At 39.2% G+C, this 22,145-nt stretch overlaps 1 protein-coding gene across 3 annotated transcripts in view; it reads right to left on the reverse strand.

The window, feature by feature from the left end:
• The window catches only part of magi3a (membrane associated guanylate kinase, WW and PDZ domain containing 3a), a 205,659-nt gene that overhangs the window by 56,258 nt on the left and 127,256 nt on the right, over positions 1-22,145 (reverse strand). For all 3 annotated transcript variants that reach the window (XM_074681144.1, XM_074681145.1, XM_074681146.1), the window contains exon 3: positions 16,344-16,463. In XM_074681144.1, the coding sequence (XP_074537245.1) occupies positions 16,344-16,463 (120 nt within the window). The remainder of the gene's footprint in view (positions 1-16,343; positions 16,464-22,145) is intronic.

A 22,145-nucleotide genomic window follows, 5' to 3' on the forward strand; every position in this document is an offset into this window, starting at 1 on the left:
TCCCCATGACCGTGACTCTGTGTGTATGTGCGTATCTAAGGGACATAAATAGACACCTGTTGATGTAAGCACTTGATTATCACATTTACAAGCTGCTGTGTTTCTTTACAACGCATAATGAGGGGGACAGAGAAAAATAAGCTACAAAAGGAGTCAACAAAAGGATCCATTAATGATCAAATGTTGGTCTTTTGACTCCAACTGTAAGTTGCCTACTTTGAAACAAGTTCATCTGCATAAACAAGACTTTATACAAGCATCAAAACACATTTAAAAATGCTAACTTACTGCAGTACTTCTACCACTAAATTCAGTCAATCCATCCAACTGTCTTAAGTCACACAGCAGCCTCATAGCATTAGGTGTTAGCGTTGTTTACATGTCAGTTACCGAAAATCAAAGCAAGAATTAACTGATATTTTTGGAGCAGTATTACAGAGTAAACCCCTGACAAAATATAGTGCTAGCTAACGCCACAAGGCAACATTTTTGCTCTGATAATTGGGGCGACTAGACGAGTGTCGTGTCTGAATGCTAACAGTTGTCTGGGCCAAAAATTAAAACATTAGAGCTTTTTTTTCCATTTCAGTTCTGACAATTCTGTACAAGCAGTGTCATTAGTGTCATACCACAGAAATTTGTAGCAATTTAGGAAATGTAGCAATTAAATGCTAACTGTTCTTTGTGGCAGTTGCTACTTACAAATTTTGGCAGCCTTTTTCTTTTAATACAGGGAGTATTCTCATGTTTAGCAATAATATCACCCTAGCTAATGTTACATGGCCCAAATTTAGCATTGTAATTTTGTAAATTGGGATGACTAAGCTAATTCTGAGACTGTAAACTGACTGTTGTAATCTAGGGATGGATTTTTGTGGATGTATGTCTGACACTGGGGTATTTTAGACCTAAGCTCTGTATGAATATAGTGCTAGCTAACACTGCTAGGTCACAAATTTAGCATTTAATTGAAGTACTGGCTAAAAGCTAACAGTTAAAATTTAGAGCTAGATTTTTTTAGATGTTATTTTGGAAGAATGATGTAGTTCTGAGCCTTAGAGCAGCTGTGGCTCAGCGGTATAGTAGTCCCCTCTTAATTGGAAGGTTGGGGCTTCGATTCCAGCTCCTACAGTCACATGCCTAAATGTCTTTGAGCAAGACACTGAACCTTGAATTGCTCCCACTGTTGTTCAGTGGTGTGTGAATGGGTATGAAGATAAAACTGATGGTTTCCAATAGGAAATCCTCTACTATCAGTGTGTGAATGTGGTGTGTATTGCTGAATGAGACTAGCAGTGTAAAGCGATTTGAGTGGTCAGAGAGACTAGAAAATAGAGATACTGGTCCATTTACCATTTACCATTTAAATCCTGTAACAATATGTCCCTAGCTGGGTCAAAATTTAGCATTTTAAAGGCTGTTTTATGCTTTACACGTAAATGTGACGCACAGAAACTAAGATCCACGAGCAGGCCTTCATGCACTTTCACACCCTGCGCAGCGTCCTTTGGTGTCCATTCCCAAACTGCAGGGGGCGGTGTATCACAAAGGTATGGCTACCAGAGTACAAAACAAGAGTAGAAGAAGTTTGTTTACAACATAAAATATCTGTCCCAGAGATTTTTCCAGGTTCTTTTAACTGATTCCTGCATTTGCTGCGATTTCACGCCTTGAATTATTTACCACTCGGGTATCGCGGTGATCTCTGTGTGAATAGTCATACAAACGGCCGTATTTCTGCACTTTGACCACTAGGAGATCCTGTTCTTCTGCCATCTTGTCTGTGCATCTCCATCCAGCAGGTTAGAAATTTTCGAGTATGCATGGCACAAAAATTTTCAGCGTAAAAAGGACCACAGGAGGTGCAAAAATGACGTCGTTCGCCCACACGAAGCCGAATGGACCCTGTAGACCCCGTAAGCACAAATTAGCCTTAAATCTGAAGCCAGGGGTTACTGAGCTAATGTTGCAGCTCGATGCTAACTGTTTACACATTTTGCAAGATTTTTGATAATATATTAAAGGAACTAAATGCCTTAATGACTTTTTTTATACCTAGCTCACTCTTTAAGGTCTAACCCCAGGATGAAGTGGTTGTATCCAAAAAAAAAGAGCTAAGACCGCATTTGAAAGCCTATAGCTGTGAAAGGTATTTGATATGCTGCTCCACAATTCTCGCTGTAGTAAGCAGGTTGTAAGCTCTTAATGTTAATATCTTATATGATTTTCCTTTTTTGTTATATAAAGCCAACATGTCAGAAGCTTTAAAGAAAGAAAACTACAACACTGCCAAAGTTTTTTCTTCAGCAGCTTGTGCACAGTCCTTTTTTCATGCAGGGCAAAATGACAAGTACCAGCAGCAGAAAGAGAGGACACATAGGGCTGAGCATTTCAGTTCAATGTTTTAACATTAGAGCTTGTTTTGCAGCTTCTCAGAGTGGTAGGTGGACGATGTAAGCAAAGGCATTTTTGGGCCAACACTTGCTCAGCTCTGTCACTGAATTACACAGCCATTCACCCGTGTTACACATGCAGGTTGTTTATGCTTCCAGTAAGTAGTAAGGGACATTTTCCCTCAGCTTGTTTCCTGTTAAAGAGCTTCTGCACCCGGAGAGACTCCGAGCTAAAACATGCACCGAGGCCTCGTGTGTTTATGGGTGAGGAGAATGTGTGAGTGGATGTCACGTCATCTGTTTTAGTCAGCAGCTGCCAGCGTATCTCGTTGCCAGCTTGTGAGAATCGGAATTAAACGCGAGTCCAGCTTTAAGTCTCAGAAAATCCTCCAGAAAAAAATTCATTAAAAGCTGTGATGGAAATACTGCAGCGCAAGGATTCAGGCAGTCACGGTCATTTAGCCGTAGAAATGCAAGCAAATGGTTTTGTGGCAATGTTTTCAAACACAAACAGAAATCAGAGACACCCCTTATGTCGGGGAAAATCGGGAAAACCTCTCGAGGGTTTTATTCTCCAGCTCAGCCTCCAAAAGTCCCCTCTCCCTCCTCGGTGTGTGTTTATCCCTTTGCCTCTTTGAACCTGCCAGCCACAGTCGCAGGCCCTCATTAATCATTGAGAATGGGCTTCCACTCTCTTGGGTAGTGCCCAGTCTGCTCGGGCCTCGTCACTGGCTGCCAGCGCCCCAGGCGGGTGAAGCCCATCTTGTGCTCCAGCCTTGGCATGGGGCTCTGGCCCTGCTTGGCATGGACGCCCACACTTTACAAGCCAGCCTTGTCGAGCCTGCATTCCTCTACTCTGTGGACTTATGCTTGTATGAACAGAGTCCCAGTGCGCTGCTAGCTAATCTACCTCTTATGAATAAACTTCCTATAAGCATTAGTATACATTTTAAGGTTTAAAGGTATTCAAAATAAAAACACAAGGTGAATATCTGTCTGATCTGAAAACTGGACAAGTTTCTCAAGCTTTCAAGCCTTTTGTTATTCTCCATCTCCTACAGGAGTGGGCAGCTGTTGCTCCAGCACCTTCACACCCTCCCTCCGCTGTGACTTCTGGCTCGTTGCCCTGTTTCTATCTAATCCACTGTTATGCAGCTTTCCCTCAGAATTTCACAAAGCCTTTAACACCAAAAAAGACTCTATTATAAAATGGTTGCAGGCAATGCGGTCCAACTAAATAAAGGGACGTAAAAATGGTCATTTCTTCTCCAGGAAAGTCAATGATTGTCCAGGGGTGCCCAGAAATAGGCCCCTTGTAGGTCTTAAACTGTCAGCCAGAGAAAATCTTCCAAAGCACTTTTCTTGTCTATAAATTGTGTCCTTTTCTCTTTATCCTGGACTTTTATGCTTTATCAGAGCTAAGCCAGGGTTTTGTCAGCGGACATCTGGATTCAAGTCAGCACAAAACAAGAAAAGCTTATGAGATTCAACCATTTTTTAACATTAAACCACCACTTTTTTCACTTCATTTTGTATAGAAAAGACTTTTCACATTAATATTAAAAAGAAAAAAAGGAAAACAATGAATTTTACATTGTATCTCCTTGTTTATGTTGTTTACACCAGCTTTAAATACTCTACTCTGGGAGTGAAGGATACCTTAGCTGATATTTCTGCGCAGAGTAAAAACCATGAGAGCAAGCCACTGAAAATAAACCTGATTTTAAAAATTTACAAACCTGTTCATGTTTGCTCAGTGTGCAATGGGACGGTGAAATAAGGGCTGAACTCCAAGTCTCAAATGTAAAAAATATGTTTCATCGACTGGTATTTCAAAACACAACTTCATGTATTTGTCCTTGCGATGGCACATGATTCCACCAAGTATCAAACCGACCCCAAAGCCACCTGGTCTTTTTTGTTGATGTTGTTATTTTGGCCTCAACTCATTGGCTGCCTTTGCTGTCTATGAATGTCAATGGAATAAAAGCATTAATGGCGTCTGTGTCATGTCGCGTCAATTACGTTAAGTTACGTCACTCTTGTTTTTCAGCTTGTCATGCCAGCTTTTACTTTGTAGTAACGTCTTTCCTCTGGTTTCAGGCAACTTCACTTCCTGCCCTCTTGTTTTCCCGCCATTGTGGTTGTGAGCCCTGCCCTTTATTGTCTCCACCTGTGCCTCATTACCTCTTGTATAGAAGTCTGTGGCTGTTTTCCAAACCGCCTACTACACTAGCAGTGCCTACTATTTCTCGCCGTAATTTAGTAGTCAGTATGCGAAAACTTGCGAAATGTGCAGTATACGAAAAATCCCCGGATGTCCTACTGATCCAGGAAAATTTCTCAGTATGCAACAGACCAGTCTACGGTGCTAACACTGTTTGTCTATGCGAGTGTCAGGTTTTGGTGAATTACCACCATCTACTAGAATTAGTTGGCATTACAACTACAATACAACAACACTAACGTTTGATGGTCTATGAGATAGAAGTGAAGTGATGTGATGAAACACCCATAGATCTTGCCACTTCCAGCTGTAAACAAAGTGTTTACTTCTACAAATTCATTAGCCCATATAAAACAATAATTTACTTTTTAAAGCATATGTGGATTATTAAAGAAGTGTTTTTTACATCAGCTGTAAAAAAAAAATCCCTTTCAGATTTATTTACAGTAAACAATGTAACTTTTGGTGTAGAATTAGAAATCAAGAATGATGATTCTCCAGAGTAGTAAACTACAAAACAGACCCAACAGAAAAGTCAAACTACATACCACAAGCAAAAGCAGTAGGCAGTATGTAGTGCCTACTACATACTATATTCACATTTAGTATGTAGTAGGTGGTTTGGAAAACAGCCTGTGTTTCCCTTTGTCCTGTGCCAGATCATCGTGTCATGTGTCTACAGATTTCCCCAAGTCCGTGTCCAGCGTTTCTGTGATTTCGTGTTTTCTTTTCTTTGAGAGCTCTTCACCATTAAAGACTTTGTTTTCCTCCTGAGTTGAGCATTTGGGTCTTTTTGAGCCGATCTGTTGATCTGCAGATGTCATTTATGTTTTTTAGTTGAGCTTGTCCATCGATATCAGTCTTGTGTATTGTTTATGTCGTGAAATGTGATCACTCTGTCTGTAAGACAAATCTACCCAGTTGAGTTGTAAACTACTGTAGGTGGTAGCGGTGCTTTCTTTGAATGAGAGATCAGCAAAGACAAAACACTAAGTCGCTAACTTCTGAAAACAGCCACCAGAGTGGAATGTTTGTGAAGTTGCCGTGTAAACAGTAAGCCGGTGTTTTCAGCTGAAAGCTGACGTCACACTCTCTTTCACGCATACAACAGGACAACGTCAAGAACTACCGTGTTGTGCTTGTGCTGCTCAATCTACTGAATCTGCTGACTGTCTTTAAACAAAACGAGCATCTGTTGCTCCACTTCTGCACTTTACACCAGATGTTGGGCTAAACTCTACTTCAGCAGAGATCTACCAAAAGCTGCTTTTGGACAAGACATTCATAGCGCCAACTACAGGCCTGGCATGCTTACTACAGTGTTTCAGTCCCCCAGTGTTTCCATGTAAACATAGGGGTTTTTTTTTCACTGTGTTTTAACGTTTTCAGGTGAAATGTTGTGTAAATGGGGCTGAAAACATGGAGAGTCGTTGCAAGTCAGAAAAGTTCAGGCAGCTCACACTAGTCCATAGTTCGGAAAGAGTGTTGTGACCATGGGAAAAGACAACAGAGATCATGGAGAAGATCAAAGGATGGAGATCCCTGGACGGATCTAATCTCCAAAGCTAAAAAATGTGTTTTTCCTGTTTTTCAGATCTAAAAAAGGAAGAGCGATGAAAGAAGGGAGTCTACTCTTCATTTGGAAGTTTTGGTGTTCACACAGTCATTGATCACAATTCTGTGGTCTTGAAAGATCAGTTCTTCCCAAGCGCAAATAGTTGAAGAGTTACAATAATCAAAACAGCTTGCATCAGTAATTGCCTGTGATTGGAGATTGGTGATTGCGTGGATTATGGCGCCCCCTGTGGACAAACTGGTGCCTCTCACTCTGACTTGATTTTGTATTTTTCTTGTCTAAGATATTTTCTGACATACATGTAATTCTGCTGCTGTTTAAATGTTATACGTACCACTCCCTGATGGGAAAACATAAATAAAGGCCAGTTTTAGCAGCGTGTCAATGTGTACCCTGCAGCAAAATTTTAAAGCATTAAAAATTTTAAAAAAGGAACAATATAACCTTTTTTTATGGTCTCAATTCACTTCTGTAGCTTACAAAGAGATGATAGTATTAATTTTAGTCTGATTTGAGCCAAATAAAAACCTCTCACAGAAGCTTTAAACACTCAACATCTGTTCAATCTCATCTTCATAAGACCATCCAGGATGATATTAAAGTTTTTGGACTATCTGCAAATAAAGTTTTCCGGTTGTCATGTTAGATTTTAAAAAAAACAGCAAAGAAAAGCTGTGGCAAATCATGACAAAAATGTATTGATGTTAACAACGTTGCAAGTAAAACCCAGAGGGAATCCTTCTCCTGATGGTTTCGTATCGACTGTAACGATGCTAACTTTTACTTTCCACGGAGGAGAAAAAGACACCAGCTTCCCTCAAATTTCCCCTGTCCATTCCAGCTCCCTGTCTCAGTTATGAATGATTCATAAAACCGGCTTTTCAGTACCGTTCACAGTGAGCGGTAGAAAATTGGATATGCCCTAATTCACATACATGCACCCACTCATGCACCTAATTCCCGGGAGTTCCAGGCACAGCCAAGGTACCGCATTATCCCTCACACACTGACACCTTAGTCACCCTGTAAATCAAAAACCAGCAAACTTATCTCTTTGTTCTGTGAAATATCAACTTCCCAAAACACTTTTACATGCCTGAGTCAACTTTGCTGCAAAGACCTGCTTGGGATGCAGAGAGGGATGCTTCTGGAGCTGAAAATGTAATGGATTAATGCTGAGAAGTAATCTCATATACACACACAATTTTCCTCTTTTATGCTTGGTTAGGTATTTAAATAATATTGGCCTTCTGAAATGACTTCCTATTATATGTGAGCTATGTGACAACCAATCTGTGAAAGGCTCATTGTCTCAGATATTTGCTCCAGCAGAGCGGTGGGAGTGAGTGTCACTCTTGGTTACAGATTAACTGTGGATACATCACGCCCCTGTTGTGCACAGGTCTGCAGGATTAGTCACAGGCGTAAACATGGCCGCAGAGCCTGATGCTTCTCTTAAAGCAGCTGCAGAAACAGACACGAGGCACGTCACAGGAGCTGGAGGGAGGGATGAATAATGACCGGCTGAGATGATGGAGTACGTGGGAATGGAGCGGGGTTTTCCCTCAGCCACTGAAGCTCAAAGTTCAGTTCAGTTCTTATTTTGCCCAACGAGAGGGAAATGATTTAGTGCTGCGGCTGCATAGAAACAAAACTTAACAACAGACTACGACAATAATACTTTCAGTGCTGTAACTACAGCAGAAAACGAAGTGAAGAAACTCGACTGTTAAAAAGTTTTATAGCTGAGCTGAGAGGAAGTTATGGTTTATTTAAATGAAGGTGCCTCCACTGCACCTGGAGTTTAATCACATCTACTTTGTTGTTTGTCATATTCGCACTGCAGACGTTTCGCTTTGGTGCAGCACTCAAAGGGAAAACTTATAGGTCTCCTTGCTGGGTACGAGTTTAAAGGTAAGAATTGGTCGTCTGACAAATTGCTGTCAGATCAAGGCTTCCATATTAATCAGCAACAAAACAACAAACCTATTACCGAAATCTGGAGGAACATCTTATAGAAAAAGAAAAAGCTTTCAAGAAAAAGCAACATCTTTCACTACTAACCGATAGCCAAGAGAGACGATTTTAGCACACATCAAAAATTTTCATGACATAATTAGTTGGTTAATGTTAGCACTAGCAGTGTTGTGCAAGAATGAACTGAAATAAATATGTTTGTTATACTGGCTCATACTTAAGTGAGCAGTGAAATGAAGAGAAGTTTGTAGAGGAAGCTGGGTAAAAGGCACAAAGAAGGGAGCATGTGGTGACCTTGAAGTGCAAAATGCGACTGAAAAAAATCAAACAAAGCAAAAGAAAACCAAACCAAACAAAGAAACAAACAAAAAATAACAGAGAATGTGACACCAAAAAAGAAAACACATCAGTAACCAAAGAAAACAGGACAACAGAGAAGAAAACACATCAACAACAGCAAAAGAGTGGGACAAAAAAAATAAAACAAGATGGCAAAAACAATGCTAAAACAAGAAAGAAAATAAAATAAATTAGAAAAAAAACATGAAAAAAAACCAGCAAAGAGACTGGAAGGGATTCTGGGAGAATCTGAGTGGAGCCGGGTGACAAAAATAATATGTATATTTTTTTCTTCGGAGAGTCTAATCACTTCTTGACTCTACCTCCCGACATAATTTACAATCCCCGAAAAAAAATACACAAGAACGGCAGCTGTAAATCATCACTAAAAGTGACGTAAAGCCTAATTTTTAACTTTGTTTAACTAACTAAAACGGAACTTTAGAAAAAAAGAGGACCTGAATACAAGACAGCCAAATGACATCTTCAAGTCACCACAAGAATCGGATGTGAGAAACATTTCTATGCGGTGTATTAATTTTTTTAAAGTTTGACCACAGCCCATCTGGAATGACCGGAGAGATAGAATTTTTGACCTATACTGCAGCCAGCCACCAGGGGGAGCAGTTTTTGACGTCCATTTTTTTACAGTCTATGGTGAAAAACAAAACGAAAACCCAACAACAAAAAAAAGTGGAACAACAAAAAATACATAAAACATCAATAAAAACAATAAAAACATTTATTTTCTTTCTTGTTCATGTGTTTTTTTTTCTGTCATGTCTTGCTATCAAACAACAGGCACGCCAGCAATTCAGATATACTTCGTGATGCTGGTGGACACTTGTAAACATTTGGATGAGTGTTGTAAACATATCAGGACATATTCCAACGGCTCAAAAACGTGTACAGGTTTTTAAAGATATTCCCCTAATGCTCCCTCCAAAACACCAGCATCAACTCTTTTCAGCTGATAATCACCCAGAGGTTAAAAAAAATAAAATAATAATAATAATAATAAAAAAGTTAAAAATAAGTCAGATTCTTCAGATTTATGTAAAAAGCAAACTGAGAACATTATAACACTGCTGAAGCCTCCTCTTTCACTGTGGAGGGCGGATGGCGACAGTGTGAACACTCTGAATATATAAACCTGTGTCTACGGTTGAGGCAATGCTTTTAGATTCTCTAATCCAGTCAGTGTTTCTATAAAAGTTGTTGTTGGATTCTTGCAACACAAAAATATTCCCACAGCTACCCCACGTCACACTTAAATGTTAGCTCCTCTAATCTTTTCAGCATTATTTAATTCAAGTTTCAAAATGTTTCTCCAAAGTGCTGCATCCCTGAAAAGGCCCTGAGGGGAAGTTAAACAATCTGGAGTCGATGGGAAACAGAAATAAGTAACTGACTCTCAGTGAATGACTAACTCACCACTGGGAAATCATTTATTACGCGGTAAATAACGGCACTCAACTGAGCCTGCCTTTCCGTCTGTCAGCCTGCCTGTCTGTGTTTGGATCTGTGTGTGAAAAGTTTATCAAACAGTTTATCCGTGGAAACTCAGCAGCTAAAGGTCTGGGCATTAATTATTAACTTTTCAGGGCTTCTGGATCTTTGCTTTCATTGCACATACAGCCGTGCTGCGTTTTGCAGGGAAAGGCCAAAGCAGATTCATTATTCATCTTGTTGACAGGTTCATGGGTTCAGGGTTGAAGAGCCAGGCTCCCAGGGGCTGGATTTCAGACAGAGGGCGGTTGAAAGAGAGCTATTACCCAGCTAACACATTTCTGACACAGTGTTTAAAGTACCAGGATGAAGTCCTTTTCAGCAGCAAAATCACCCGGGGATACATTATCTAAGAGTTTACGATGACAGGTCGATGACTCTGGCGGTGAGTTGACTCCACCTGGTGACCTAATGGTCCACGGATCAGCAGATTCACAAGGGAGCCAATAAAGAGGGCGTCATGAGGGGATTTAGCCGTGTCCCATGGGTGAGCAGGAGCAATGAACTGTAGTGTTGGCTAAGACAGTTTCTTTGGACACAGCTGCTCTCTAATAATCACATAACTTAATTTGGTTTTAACTGGGGATGTCACTTTAACATGTTAATTAGATTAATCAACTACACCACAAATTAATGCGTTATTTAAGATCAACACAAGATTAACTCATTAGCTGCCAGCAATTTTCAGAGCATCTTGAACGATCTTTAAAGACCCAAATACCATTGTTTTCTATGACTATGGAAACACCAAAACTACCCGGGAAGAGTGGACTCTCTTCTTTTATGTCTCTTCCTGTTTTTGATCAAAAAAACAAACAAGACAGCGTTCATCCTGAGCGCTACATCCTTTGACCCTCTCCATGATCTCTGTGCCACTCTTTCTCTCTGAACTACCCCAACACATCCCCAGTTGGAGCGTGAGCTGCCTGAACTTTTCCGACTTTCAGCGTCTCACTATGTCTCTGTCATCTCACATCTTCTCCTCATATCCATGCTGAGCTCTCATCCAAAGAGTGCACCGCTCTCACCCACAGTAGTTTATGAGCATGATTTTGATGGACAAGCCAGACCCCGCCTCCAAACCCCACCTCCCCCTGCTGAAAAACTTAATTTACTTCTGTAGACGCAGTAAACAGTTGCAATCAAATTGACATCTATAGAATTCAGACTCTATATTTGGGGATCTTGAGCAGATATGACATTAAAATGTGATTAATTTGATTAATTAATTATAAATCCTGTAATTAATTAGATCAATTTTTTTTTAATCACTTGACAGCACTAGTTTTTACATATCTGGCAGGATATTTACACAGCTGGGCCTGAGATCTGATCAGAGCAAAGCCTACAGATTGAATCAAACCAGGTTGTTCAAGCTTAAAAGACAAGATTTCAAAATCTGGCAAGATCAGATAATCTGATTTTCTTTTTTTCTCTAAGATCTCCAGTTTGTGATAATAAAATAAAAATAAATAAAAATAAAAAAGAAGTAAACTGGGATTACTTGACCATTAAATAACTGGATTGTCCTGATCCAAGCAGAGGGCTGGTTTACAGCATAGCTAGATTAGCAAATTGCTACCGTGACAGAAGATTAACTCAACTTTGTGGGTGTAAGAAAACAAAAAATACAGGTATTGTCCCCAAATTAAAGAATTCAATCAGGATCTTTTTATTTAGTGCCAATTAGGCAAGACCTGAACAAAAAAGAACAAAAAAAATCTTTGTTTGCATGCAATAACTTTCATTTTAGGGCTACACAGAGCTTAAACAGTTTTAAAGGCAAACTTAAAATCCTTTTTTAATCTAGCTTTCAACTGATTTTTACTTTTACTTATTTATGTATTTATCTTAATAAGTGCAGATCTTCTTCTTCTTCTTAAAGGCATATAATCTTAAATTTTAGTTAAATATATATTTATCTTTTTATCGATTTTAACTTAATTATTTATCTTCTTATTTACTGCACTGATACTTTCAGCTTTTTTAATTCTGGATCTTAAAGTTTTAGTTTTACATCATTTTATCTTTTACTGCTTTAGTCTTTTAATATTTTATTATCATATTTATTTCTTTTAATTTGTTTGTTTAATTTTCTTATTTTGAGTTTAACATTTTGTTTACCTTTAGTGTCTCTATATAGCGTTTCCACAGTTCTTCAGGTCATCTGCATGGATTTTAATTAAATTTTGTTCAACTTGTGCACTAGAGGTGGAGGGTTGTACACTGAAGTGTTTTTATGCAATTGTTTTGAATCGCTCAATTTTGCTACTCTGCACAGCAACTTTCATCTTAAACTCTGTTTTAAACTCAATTTTAACTTTTTTTTGTTAAATTTTATTTTGTTTTATTGTATTTTGTTATTTCTAATTTTCTTTTTAATTGCTTTTTAATTGTTTTCTTTTAATCTGTAAAGCACCTTGAATTGTCTTGTGGGTTTATCAGGTCACTTATGATTATGATTATTATTTTTTTGTTTGTTTTCTTTTCTTTTGTCAAGCACTTTGTGTTGCCACTGTTTTACATGAAAAGGGCTTTATAAATAAAGTTTGATTGATTAATTTGGGAACTCCCTGCCCTTCCATGTGCTTATGTGGAATCCCAAAGCCTGAGGCCCCAACAGATGAGCCATCAGCTGACAGGGGCTGGGGTTATGACCCATTAATGTTCTGAGGGCTACGCCTGACTTTACAACCTGCCTCTCTCAACTTTTAGCGCCTCCTGTGGACAAAACATAAAGTGTATAGTCCCATTTAGAGCTCTGGTAATCTGGATTAGGGTATCTCTTTGAGTCTGTGCCTGGAAAAAGTTGATTCAATCCAGTTATCTTTTAAGACGCTGGATTACCTGACCCTGTACTGCACAAACTTGAGTTTCTTCACCAGGATCAGTTCAGGATCATTCAGATTTTACCTTCTGAACAACTGGGCGTAAGTCTTTTTGAGGAGTCTGTCGCTAGGATTAAACTTGTCAAAGGATTCCCGATCAGTCGCCTTTTTGGTGAAGTCTGTTCATGTCACAGCAAAACTGAGCATCCACAGGGTTGTAGGATTGTAGATGTGTGGTTTGAACATCACATCAGAGGCTTAACTACAGCTAAATCCATCTGTAATCTCAACGAGCTGAGTGTATAAAGCTTATTTATGTAAGACTATTTGGTGGCCGTGGTGAGATGTATGCACAGCACCGCCTGAATCTGAGGTTTTCCTTGACGCTGAAAATGAATCTGTTGTGTTTGTTCCACGTTCTTTGGCAGATCCTCATTAAAAAGTTAGACTCCTACAACATGACAGAAGACTCTTCTTTTTCATCTCGTTCCTGTTTTTTCCTCATTATTCACATCATGGGGTCATGTTTCAGTCACTACCAACAACTCTCATATTTTTCTTAGTGATCCTTCAGTGAGATCATAAATACCCACATTAAAAAAAACATTAAAGTGACCTTGTAGTGGTGTGGACACAGGATGTAAGATCCTCAAACTGTCAAAATAAGTGTGATTTGTGGATCCACGTTACTTCATGTTTATCTCTCCCACTTTGTTTGTGAGGAGTCGTCCGAACAAGAAAACAACCACAACTGAAGGACGAACATGTTTATATTTTCTTCCTTATTCAGAACCACAAGATCCAAACTCTGGGTGCAGGAGAGACCAAAAGATCCCAAAACTAAAACCAAGAGAGGAAAACAAAATAATCACAACATGAGCGAGTGGGACTCAAAGGTGGTATGTGTGCGGGCAGGTTTCAGGTACTTTTTGAAGCAAGTATTGGATTAAGAACTGGTTCAAGAAAAAACTTTCTAGTACCATCGATTAGAATATTGATTTTTCTGAACTTCTACTTTTGATTGAAAAAACTTTTAAGCTGTATGAGAACTTTGCTCTACCTAAATAAAAGTCAAAAATAAGAAAAATACATGTTTGAATGATAAAATTATGCATTCTTATAAAAATATAATAAGAAAAAAACTAAAGTCTAGTTCATAGCAACACCTGTGCTGAAAGTTTTTAAGTCTCTAAAAATATGAAAATTTTTCAAAAGAACATGCAAATGATCTAATGCTCCACAAACAGTTTGTCTGATCGTAAAAGTAACACATTTGTACAGCTCAAATAGCATCCTCCATGAAGTGAGCTTGATGTAAATTGCAAAATGTGTCAAGTCTGTCATAAATGTTCAAAGAGTTTAACACAATGAAAGCGCACAGTGCAGCTCTGCGCAGCACAGAACAGTCAAAAGTAGCGAGGGGTATCGGTTACAAGTTCCTGTTAAGAGTTGATTAGAAATGGAGTGACCCATCAAAATTTAGCCTTCGATTAGCCTTCATGCTTGACAATTCCATCACAGTCCAGCTGCAGACCTCCACTCTCAGCTCACTCTCTTGGAGGCTCCACTCCTCCACCGTCAGAAGGAGATGACGTCAAATTATGAATTAAAAAATTTAAAAATAAAAGTTGCCATCAAAGTTACGATAGGTGGACACTTCCAATTTTTCTGCATTTTGTTTACCTTGGGTAACCTGATTCCTCAATAGTGTTACTTATAGAGAATAAAATGTATTAACTGCATGTCTTCTATCACACATCATGTATTGGTGAGCATTGCCGTTTAGTGTAATGCTCAATTATTACTATTATCACTTCAAGACACTAGATGTCAGTCAATAGGGTTTAACAAAACAATACATCGACGTCAGGTGACATTCTTTTTTTTTTTTTTTTTTTTGTACTTATCTTTATTTACTATATACAGAGATATCCAGATCTATACCCTTTGTAATCTTTTTTTTTTAAACTTCACATCCTTGTCCTCCATCCTTTTCTTGTGAAAGACGCCTGGTGCTCCCAGCCCAGCACAGCTCCAAATCACTAGCCAGACTCTCCACCTCTGTTGTGCCCAAATGGTGGAATGAATTACCTAACTCTATACGATCCCCAGAGTCCCTTTCAAATTTTAAGAGATGTCTGAAGACTCAACTGTTCAGGGAACACTAAAGCACTTAATCTGACCCTTCTCCTCTTTGCCCTCAGGGGTAGAATGAGTCAGAAGGTCTAAGACTCAGCTCTTGATTTTTAAGCACTACTACTGAATGTTGTTTAAGATTGAAGTATACTGTTGCAGCAATTAATAGTGGTTTGTTGGCTTGTTGATTATTCAGGAAATTCAGGAATAAATTCAATAAGAAATTCAATAATGGCATTGGTATTGACAGAATCTTATCAATATCTATCCCTGGTCAAAAGTAGCTCAAAACGGGTATTTCTGGACTTGAATACCATAAGAGCAAAATTCTCTGTCAGTAAAACCTTGAGATGGAGCAGTTTGATGTGCAATTTATGGTGCATTTAGCACTACATCCATATGTAGGGAATTCCCTCCATATTCGCCTGTTCAATTTAAGATAGTAGACACTCAGCTGGCCTCAAAATGCAGGAAACACCCGATGCTCAACCCCTTCAGTGAGGGGATCAGATGGCTGCTGATATGACGTGGTGGACATTTTATTGGCACAGTTTGAGACCACATGTCCCCTGGAAATAACTCTCACTGCAAATTAAAATCAGATGGATCACCTTTGTCCTTTGATGAAATATTTCTACTCTCATATGATTTGTTATTCCAAGATGAAAATGCATCCTTCCACAGGTCATGAGGGGTCAGTGAATAATTTAATAGATATGAAAAAAGCTTTTTAATGACATGCTTTGGCCTTCGCAGTCACTATATCTCCACCTGAGTGATCACCTATGGGAGACTTTAGAGTAACGTGCAGAAAGCACTCTTCATCGTTATCGTCAAAACACCAAATGATGGGATCGCCTTTGGAAAAATGTGTTTCACCTCTCTGCAAGAGTTGAGAGACTTACAGAGTCAATGCCAAGAAACATTGGAGCTTTTTCTTGTGGCTTAAAGCCCATCTGAGGAACTTTATGTTCATTTTCCCTTCATTTGAACCCATATGTGAGGCTCATTTTAAATTTCAGATGGCCCAACACAAATTTGGCTGAGTTTGTTAACGACAGAATTTAATAGTGATTGTCTTTGTTTGAAGAAGTCCCTGCTGACAGGGCAATGACTGATCCCATGCTGTTAAAGGCAACTTGCTGATCTGGTTGATTTAAACACTTTTCCATCGCTCTTTAATCTTAAGAAAGATTTAAAATACCAAGAAGCTATAATTTTCCTCTTGATAGTTGAATTTGTGGAACCAGCGAAACCTTTAAGAGCAGAAATAACAACATCCATTCAAGCTTTCATTGGCTGGTAGTGTGGACTAAATCTCAGTCTGCAGGTGTGGGATGTGATGCGTTTAGACGTACCATCGTAGGTTCCACTCTCCAGCAGAAGTCCACTTTCATCCAGCTCACGAAACTCTGCAACACTGATGAAATTATAGTCCACTCCAGGAACTTCCCCCTCTCTGGGCTGCCGAGTGGTACCTGCCAACAAGAACACAGTGTTGAGACCTTAGCGTGTTTACCAACCAGATGGTCCAGGACCTTTTAGTGCCTGGTAAAACATTCACAGGAACAGGATGTATAAAGGGAAAAAAAGTAATTGCAATACACTACTAGATCAGTAGAGGGCAGTAAGAGTATTCAGCTACTGTAAAGGCTGTGTTATGCTTTCTGCATGAATGTGACACATGGAAATAAGACGAATGGAATTAGCAATAGAAAACGCATGTGGCTTGTATTCTTTTTAAAACTCTGCGCAACGTCCGTTCCCAAACTGCAGGGGGCAGTGTATCTCAAATGCACATCTACCACCATACTAAACTAGAGTAGAAGAAGTTGTTTACACAGTTTACAACATTTTTTTTTTCCAATTCCTCTTTTCTGAGCTTGGCCGCAATTTCACGCCAGGAACCATTCTTCACACAGTTATCAAAAACACCTTTTTTGTACTTCAAGCACTAGGAGCTCTGGTTCGTCTGTGTGTCTCTGCGCAGAAGTTAAAAAAATTCTCAGTTGCACGGCACAGAATTTTCCGTTGGATGTCAAAGATGTCACGGACCTTACAGACTAGCAAAAATGTATCCCCAAATTAATTCCACTTGTGACATATGTAAGACAGAGGAAGCAACACTAATTCAGATGTTTTGGTTATGCCCTAACCAAGAGGGGTTCTGGAAGTTCCTGCAGTTGAAAAAGGACACAATTCTTTCAAAAAGTCTTCAGTTCCTGGGGAAATTCCTGCGGTTGAAAAGCTCATTTAGATCTAGATTAAAAAAAGGTGAGGTTTTTTGGAGAAGTCACCAATTAGCTTCTTGAGAGGGATTTTAGTTGCCATTTTGGAAATGGTTTATTCAACTTAACTTTAGTAGCCCAGAAACAAGCAAGGAGGTGGAGCTTAGGCTGGCGTTTGATCCCTGAGAAACCTGCCTGCTGATCAACTCAGCCACGCCCCTGAATATGCAAGTCAGCACAATTACTCTACTACATAGACTGTAAAAAAAATGGACATCCGCTTGCTCAGCTCAAAGTGAGGTCTCCACAAAAACTGCTCCCCCTGGTGGCTGGCTGCAGTATAGGTTAAAAAATCCGGCTTTCCAGTCATTCCAGATGGGCTGTGGTCAAACTTTAAAAAATTAATACACCTCATAGAAATGTTTCTCACGTCTGATTGTCGTGGTGATTTGAAGATATCATTTGGCTGTCTTGTATTCAAGTCCTTTTTTTTCTGACAGTTCTGTTTTCATTAGTTATACAAGGTTAAAAACAAGGTTTTACGTCACATTTAATGATGATCGACCACTGCCGTTCTTGTGTATTTTTTCAGGGATTGTAGAATATGTCGGGAGGTAGAGTCAAGAAATGATTAGACTCTCGAAAGAAAAAAAAAATTATTATTTTTGTCACCCAGCTCCAATCAGATTCCCCAAAATCCCTCATCGTCTCTACTGCACAGACTCTGGCTACTCAACTGCTTCAGTGGCTTCGCCCGGGGGAATTATGGCTTCAAAACCGTACAATGGTAAATGGCGGAGCCACACTGTCCACTCTATATACAGTCTATGCTCTTCTACCTTAAGGATGGATAACTTCCAAAAACTGCTAAACTAAAAAAATGACCAGGTCAGATCCAAATCTTTCTAACACCAGGTTTAAAACATCTTTAATACAGCTGTAAAACTGTCATGTTAATTATTTAATTATATGAAGTCTATTTGATTTTTAACAGGGGTGTTAATGGTGATTTCTGGGCTTGGGAGACAGCCTCTAGTGGACACCTAAAGAACTGCTGCCATTCACACCTTAGCTTTGTCCTCACCTTTCAAAACTTGAGGTTTCCACTTAGTTAAAACAGAAGTAACATCCAAAAATGGAATATACCATTCTTTTACTACAGGGAGGGGGAGGAGGAGGGACCAGAAGTTGAGAAAGGAAAAAGGGAACTCGAAGTGACACTGTACCCAGCATGCCCACAGGGATGTGATTTCAGTCCAAATACAGCACCCTGGGGTTCATCTGTGCCTACATCGTGAATACTCAACAGAGCTGGAGCTGCACAACTACAGATTCATTATTAAAATGTGGAACAGAGAGAAAAAAAAAACATGCTCCACACAGGAACACAGCTGTCAGAGAAAGTGTGACTGATGATGATGATGATAATGAGCAGAATTTTAATTACACACTTTCACTTTGATTCCTGTGGAAAGCAGAACCTTTATTCCTTCAGGAGGACATCAAAAACTGTATTAACGCCATAAATAAGTGAGGAGGATTTGAAGAGAATGCTTTATTGAGCTGTGGATGGATGGTTCAGATCTATCTCAACGGCTTAACTTCTGCACATCTGGTCAATAATTAAACTACTTTGTTGTGCTCTCACAAAGTTTTTTCTCCCAGAGTGACTCACACAGAAACACACACTGCTTGGTTTCCTTTGTAATGTAATATATTAGAGTAATTTAACACTGACATCTATTAGCAAACAGGCTGTTTAATGCTGCTCAGGCGAAAAGAATCTTGTTTATGCAGCATTTTCAAGGATATCCTTTTTTTTTGCAACAAACAACAGAGGTAATTTGCAAACTCATAGCTAACCATTATTTAAAGGCATTATTTAAAACCTGGTTTGAAGAAATAAATTCAGTGTTGAGTGTTGGTGCCTTTTTTCTGTGATTTAAGCTCTACCACATCTGCTCTAATATGTCTGTGTTCATTTTTTAATTTGAAAACAGCGTGTTATCGACAGGAGCGTTACTGTTTCATTGAAGGTTTTGAGGCTGGTTATCAACATTACTGTACCAGGGGCATGTCCAAGGGTGGCCAAACTGGGGCACCGACTGATGCATGGGGGTGACAACAAAAAATTGTATTGCTATATATTTTCTACTTTGGAAAAATAAAAAAACAAAGTAGTATTTTTGATAGAACTTTGAGCTAAAATCTTAAACGTAGAGTCTGCAGGAATTTCCCTCACTTGTTGGTAAACACAAATTCAAACTCCTCCCCTTTGGCTCAGTGCCAGTGGCAGCGCACACCCACAGCCTCCAACCATGACTATGTGGATACATTTGCCAGTGGAGCAACCACCTGCAGCACTGCTTCTACGTGGAAGAGACTCAGGAGCCATGCACCTAACTTTGCATGTTAGCACAAGCTAATCACTGCGTTATTTGACACATAACTGCTCAGTAGAAATCTAACTTATGTTGCTCTTTGGTGAGTGAAAGTTGAGCCAAGCTTTATCCTTGTTTATTAAAAAGCTTTATCCGTTTTGCATTTCATTCCACTTTGGTTGTGTTATTCTTGCTCCATGCTACATCGTAGCCGCTCGAGATAGCTTCTTCCACTCGCTAATCAACTCACGTGTCACTTGCACACTGGGCGCGCTTTGATTGATTGACATAACCACGCTTACTCTACACCCAGAAACGTTCCAACACAACCAAAACATCAAGATACAATGTGAGGAGAGGGTACAAGGCTGACACAGACACTGACACATACATATAGAGGCCCAGAAGTGACGATTGAGGGGGATTATTTCCGTAAAAGTTGATATTTTACTTTTTAGGAAAATCTTGCAGACTCTACCTTTAAATCTTAAGGACTTAAAAAAAAAAAAATCACACACACACAGAGGAAAAAAAAACAGATTTACCCCCCCCCCAAAAAATAAATAAATAAATAAATAAATAAATAAATAAAATAATAATAAAAAAAGAATATAATTATTATTGCAGTAGTCTAGATTTCATATTTGTGAGTCTGTCAAGCTGTCCATCACCGTCAAAGCAGAGTCGTAAATTGTAGAGAACACAGGCAGGAGAAAAGCTTTCTGATTACATCAAAAGCTTAGAAAATGTCACTCTCAAAAAGCTTTAAGTGGAAAGTTTATTCAGAAAAGCTCAGCTTTGATGATGACTGATGAGTCTGTATTTATAGTGACATCTTTCAGAAATGCTGAACCTGAGTGCCTTGTTTGAAACCAACTGCTGCTGCAGTTAAAGAATATACTTTGAGGCGTTATGACGCAGAGCTTCAAGGGGTCACATCCTGAACAGTCAGAAAAACGTTTTTTTCTTTCTTTGAAACTTCAATACTCCCCAACTTCAACTGAACAAGAGAGGGCGACAAGTGCGTTCTTTCGTGCAACCAGTTTGTGGTTATTTTTGATTGAAGGCAGGCTGTGGCACAAGATACTTTTCAGGGAACGTTTGTTTCATTTGATTTAAAATAAATAAATAGAATAAAATCACAAACTTTTTCCTCCTCACTAGGGTATTTTTCAGTTTTCTTCTTGGGGCTGGAGGGAAGATCTGGTGGGCCAGATTTAGACAAAAATATGTTACAGGAATGTCTTTATGGCAGTGATAGCTGGTTTGATTCCCGGCCACAACCCTTTTTTAATGTCTAGTTCTATAACTTTATGCCACTGAATTAATACTGGACTAAGTGTTAAGTGTTTAGGGACTATTGTGTTGTTTGTTGTGCTTTACCTGTCATTATTTGTTTTATGTTGAGCCCCCTGCCATAAGCTAGGGAAGCTTAGCCGTGGTACCCTTTTCATGTATTGGTTTGTGCCTACTTTGATGTATGAAATAATTCAATAAAAAGCAAAAAAGACCCCAAAAATAACATAAAGATTGAATGGATTGGGCTCAGAAAGAGCTGAGCTCTTGGAGTTGTCTCTGAGTTTTTCTGTGTTCAGAGTGAGTACCTTTTACATTTTTCCAGTGAGTTGCTTTTAAAGTCTGTTCCTCTTCTTGTTTCTCTAAACACCAGCTGTTTTTTTACAGCTTTGCAACCTCTTTACATCACAGCTCCAACAGCAAACGCTAAACTCTTCTTAAGAGTGTGATAAAACAAATGCTTCACTGTGTATCTACCATCTAGGTTCAGTTGTGATATTTCTGACCTGTTTCTTCACACCTAAAACTAATCCCTTAAGGACAGTTTATTTTCTAGTCTCTGTTCCAGTGTTGCATTTTTCTCCTCTTGCACTTTGTTTTAAAATATTTGCTTTGTTTCTTTTTCTCCTTAAAACAAACGGCATCAAAAAGTGAAGCTCTTCGCTGCGTTCCAGTTCCCCCAAAGTTCCAGTCATTAAATTATAATTTAGCATAACTGCTGCATCTGCTTAAAGAAAGTGTCATGTTTTGCCTTGTTGATGCTCTCATCATCGAAAACATTGTTATGAAAATGATTTCACGCTCCCTAACATGCCGACTCTGTTTAACATCATCTCAGATGTAATCAGGGCTCCCAACGTACCTCAGATGAACTTTTCTGCTATGTGTCTGAGCTGCAGGCACTGGGGATTTTTAACTCACAGTTTAACAAGAACCAATCCTCCATTCTTCATTTTCTTTCCACCCAGACTGCAGTGCTAGCAATAACACATCTGAAACAGCTTAGCCTGTTGCAAAGACAATCTTTTATTTTGTCAACCAGAGCAATCAGGGGAGAAGCGAGAGGCCACAAAGGGAGGAAATATGAGCTTGTTTTGGAAGATGGATGTGGGGGCTGTTATGTGGCTTTAAATTGTGTACTCGGCTAGCTTACCTGGAGATGCTCAAACAAACTGGATCAGATTTACCTCCCTCCAATCTCAGAACCCTGTGGCTATTGTCTATAGATGATGTATGCCTCTGGGAAAGTCGGCCA

Source organism: Halichoeres trimaculatus, unplaced genomic scaffold, assembly GCF_033239565.1.
Source record: "Halichoeres trimaculatus isolate MK-OKI-2021-1 unplaced genomic scaffold, fHalTri1.1 fHalTri1_scaffold_11, whole genome shotgun sequence".
Lineage (NCBI taxonomy): Eukaryota > Metazoa > Chordata > Actinopteri > Labriformes > Labridae > Halichoeres > Halichoeres trimaculatus.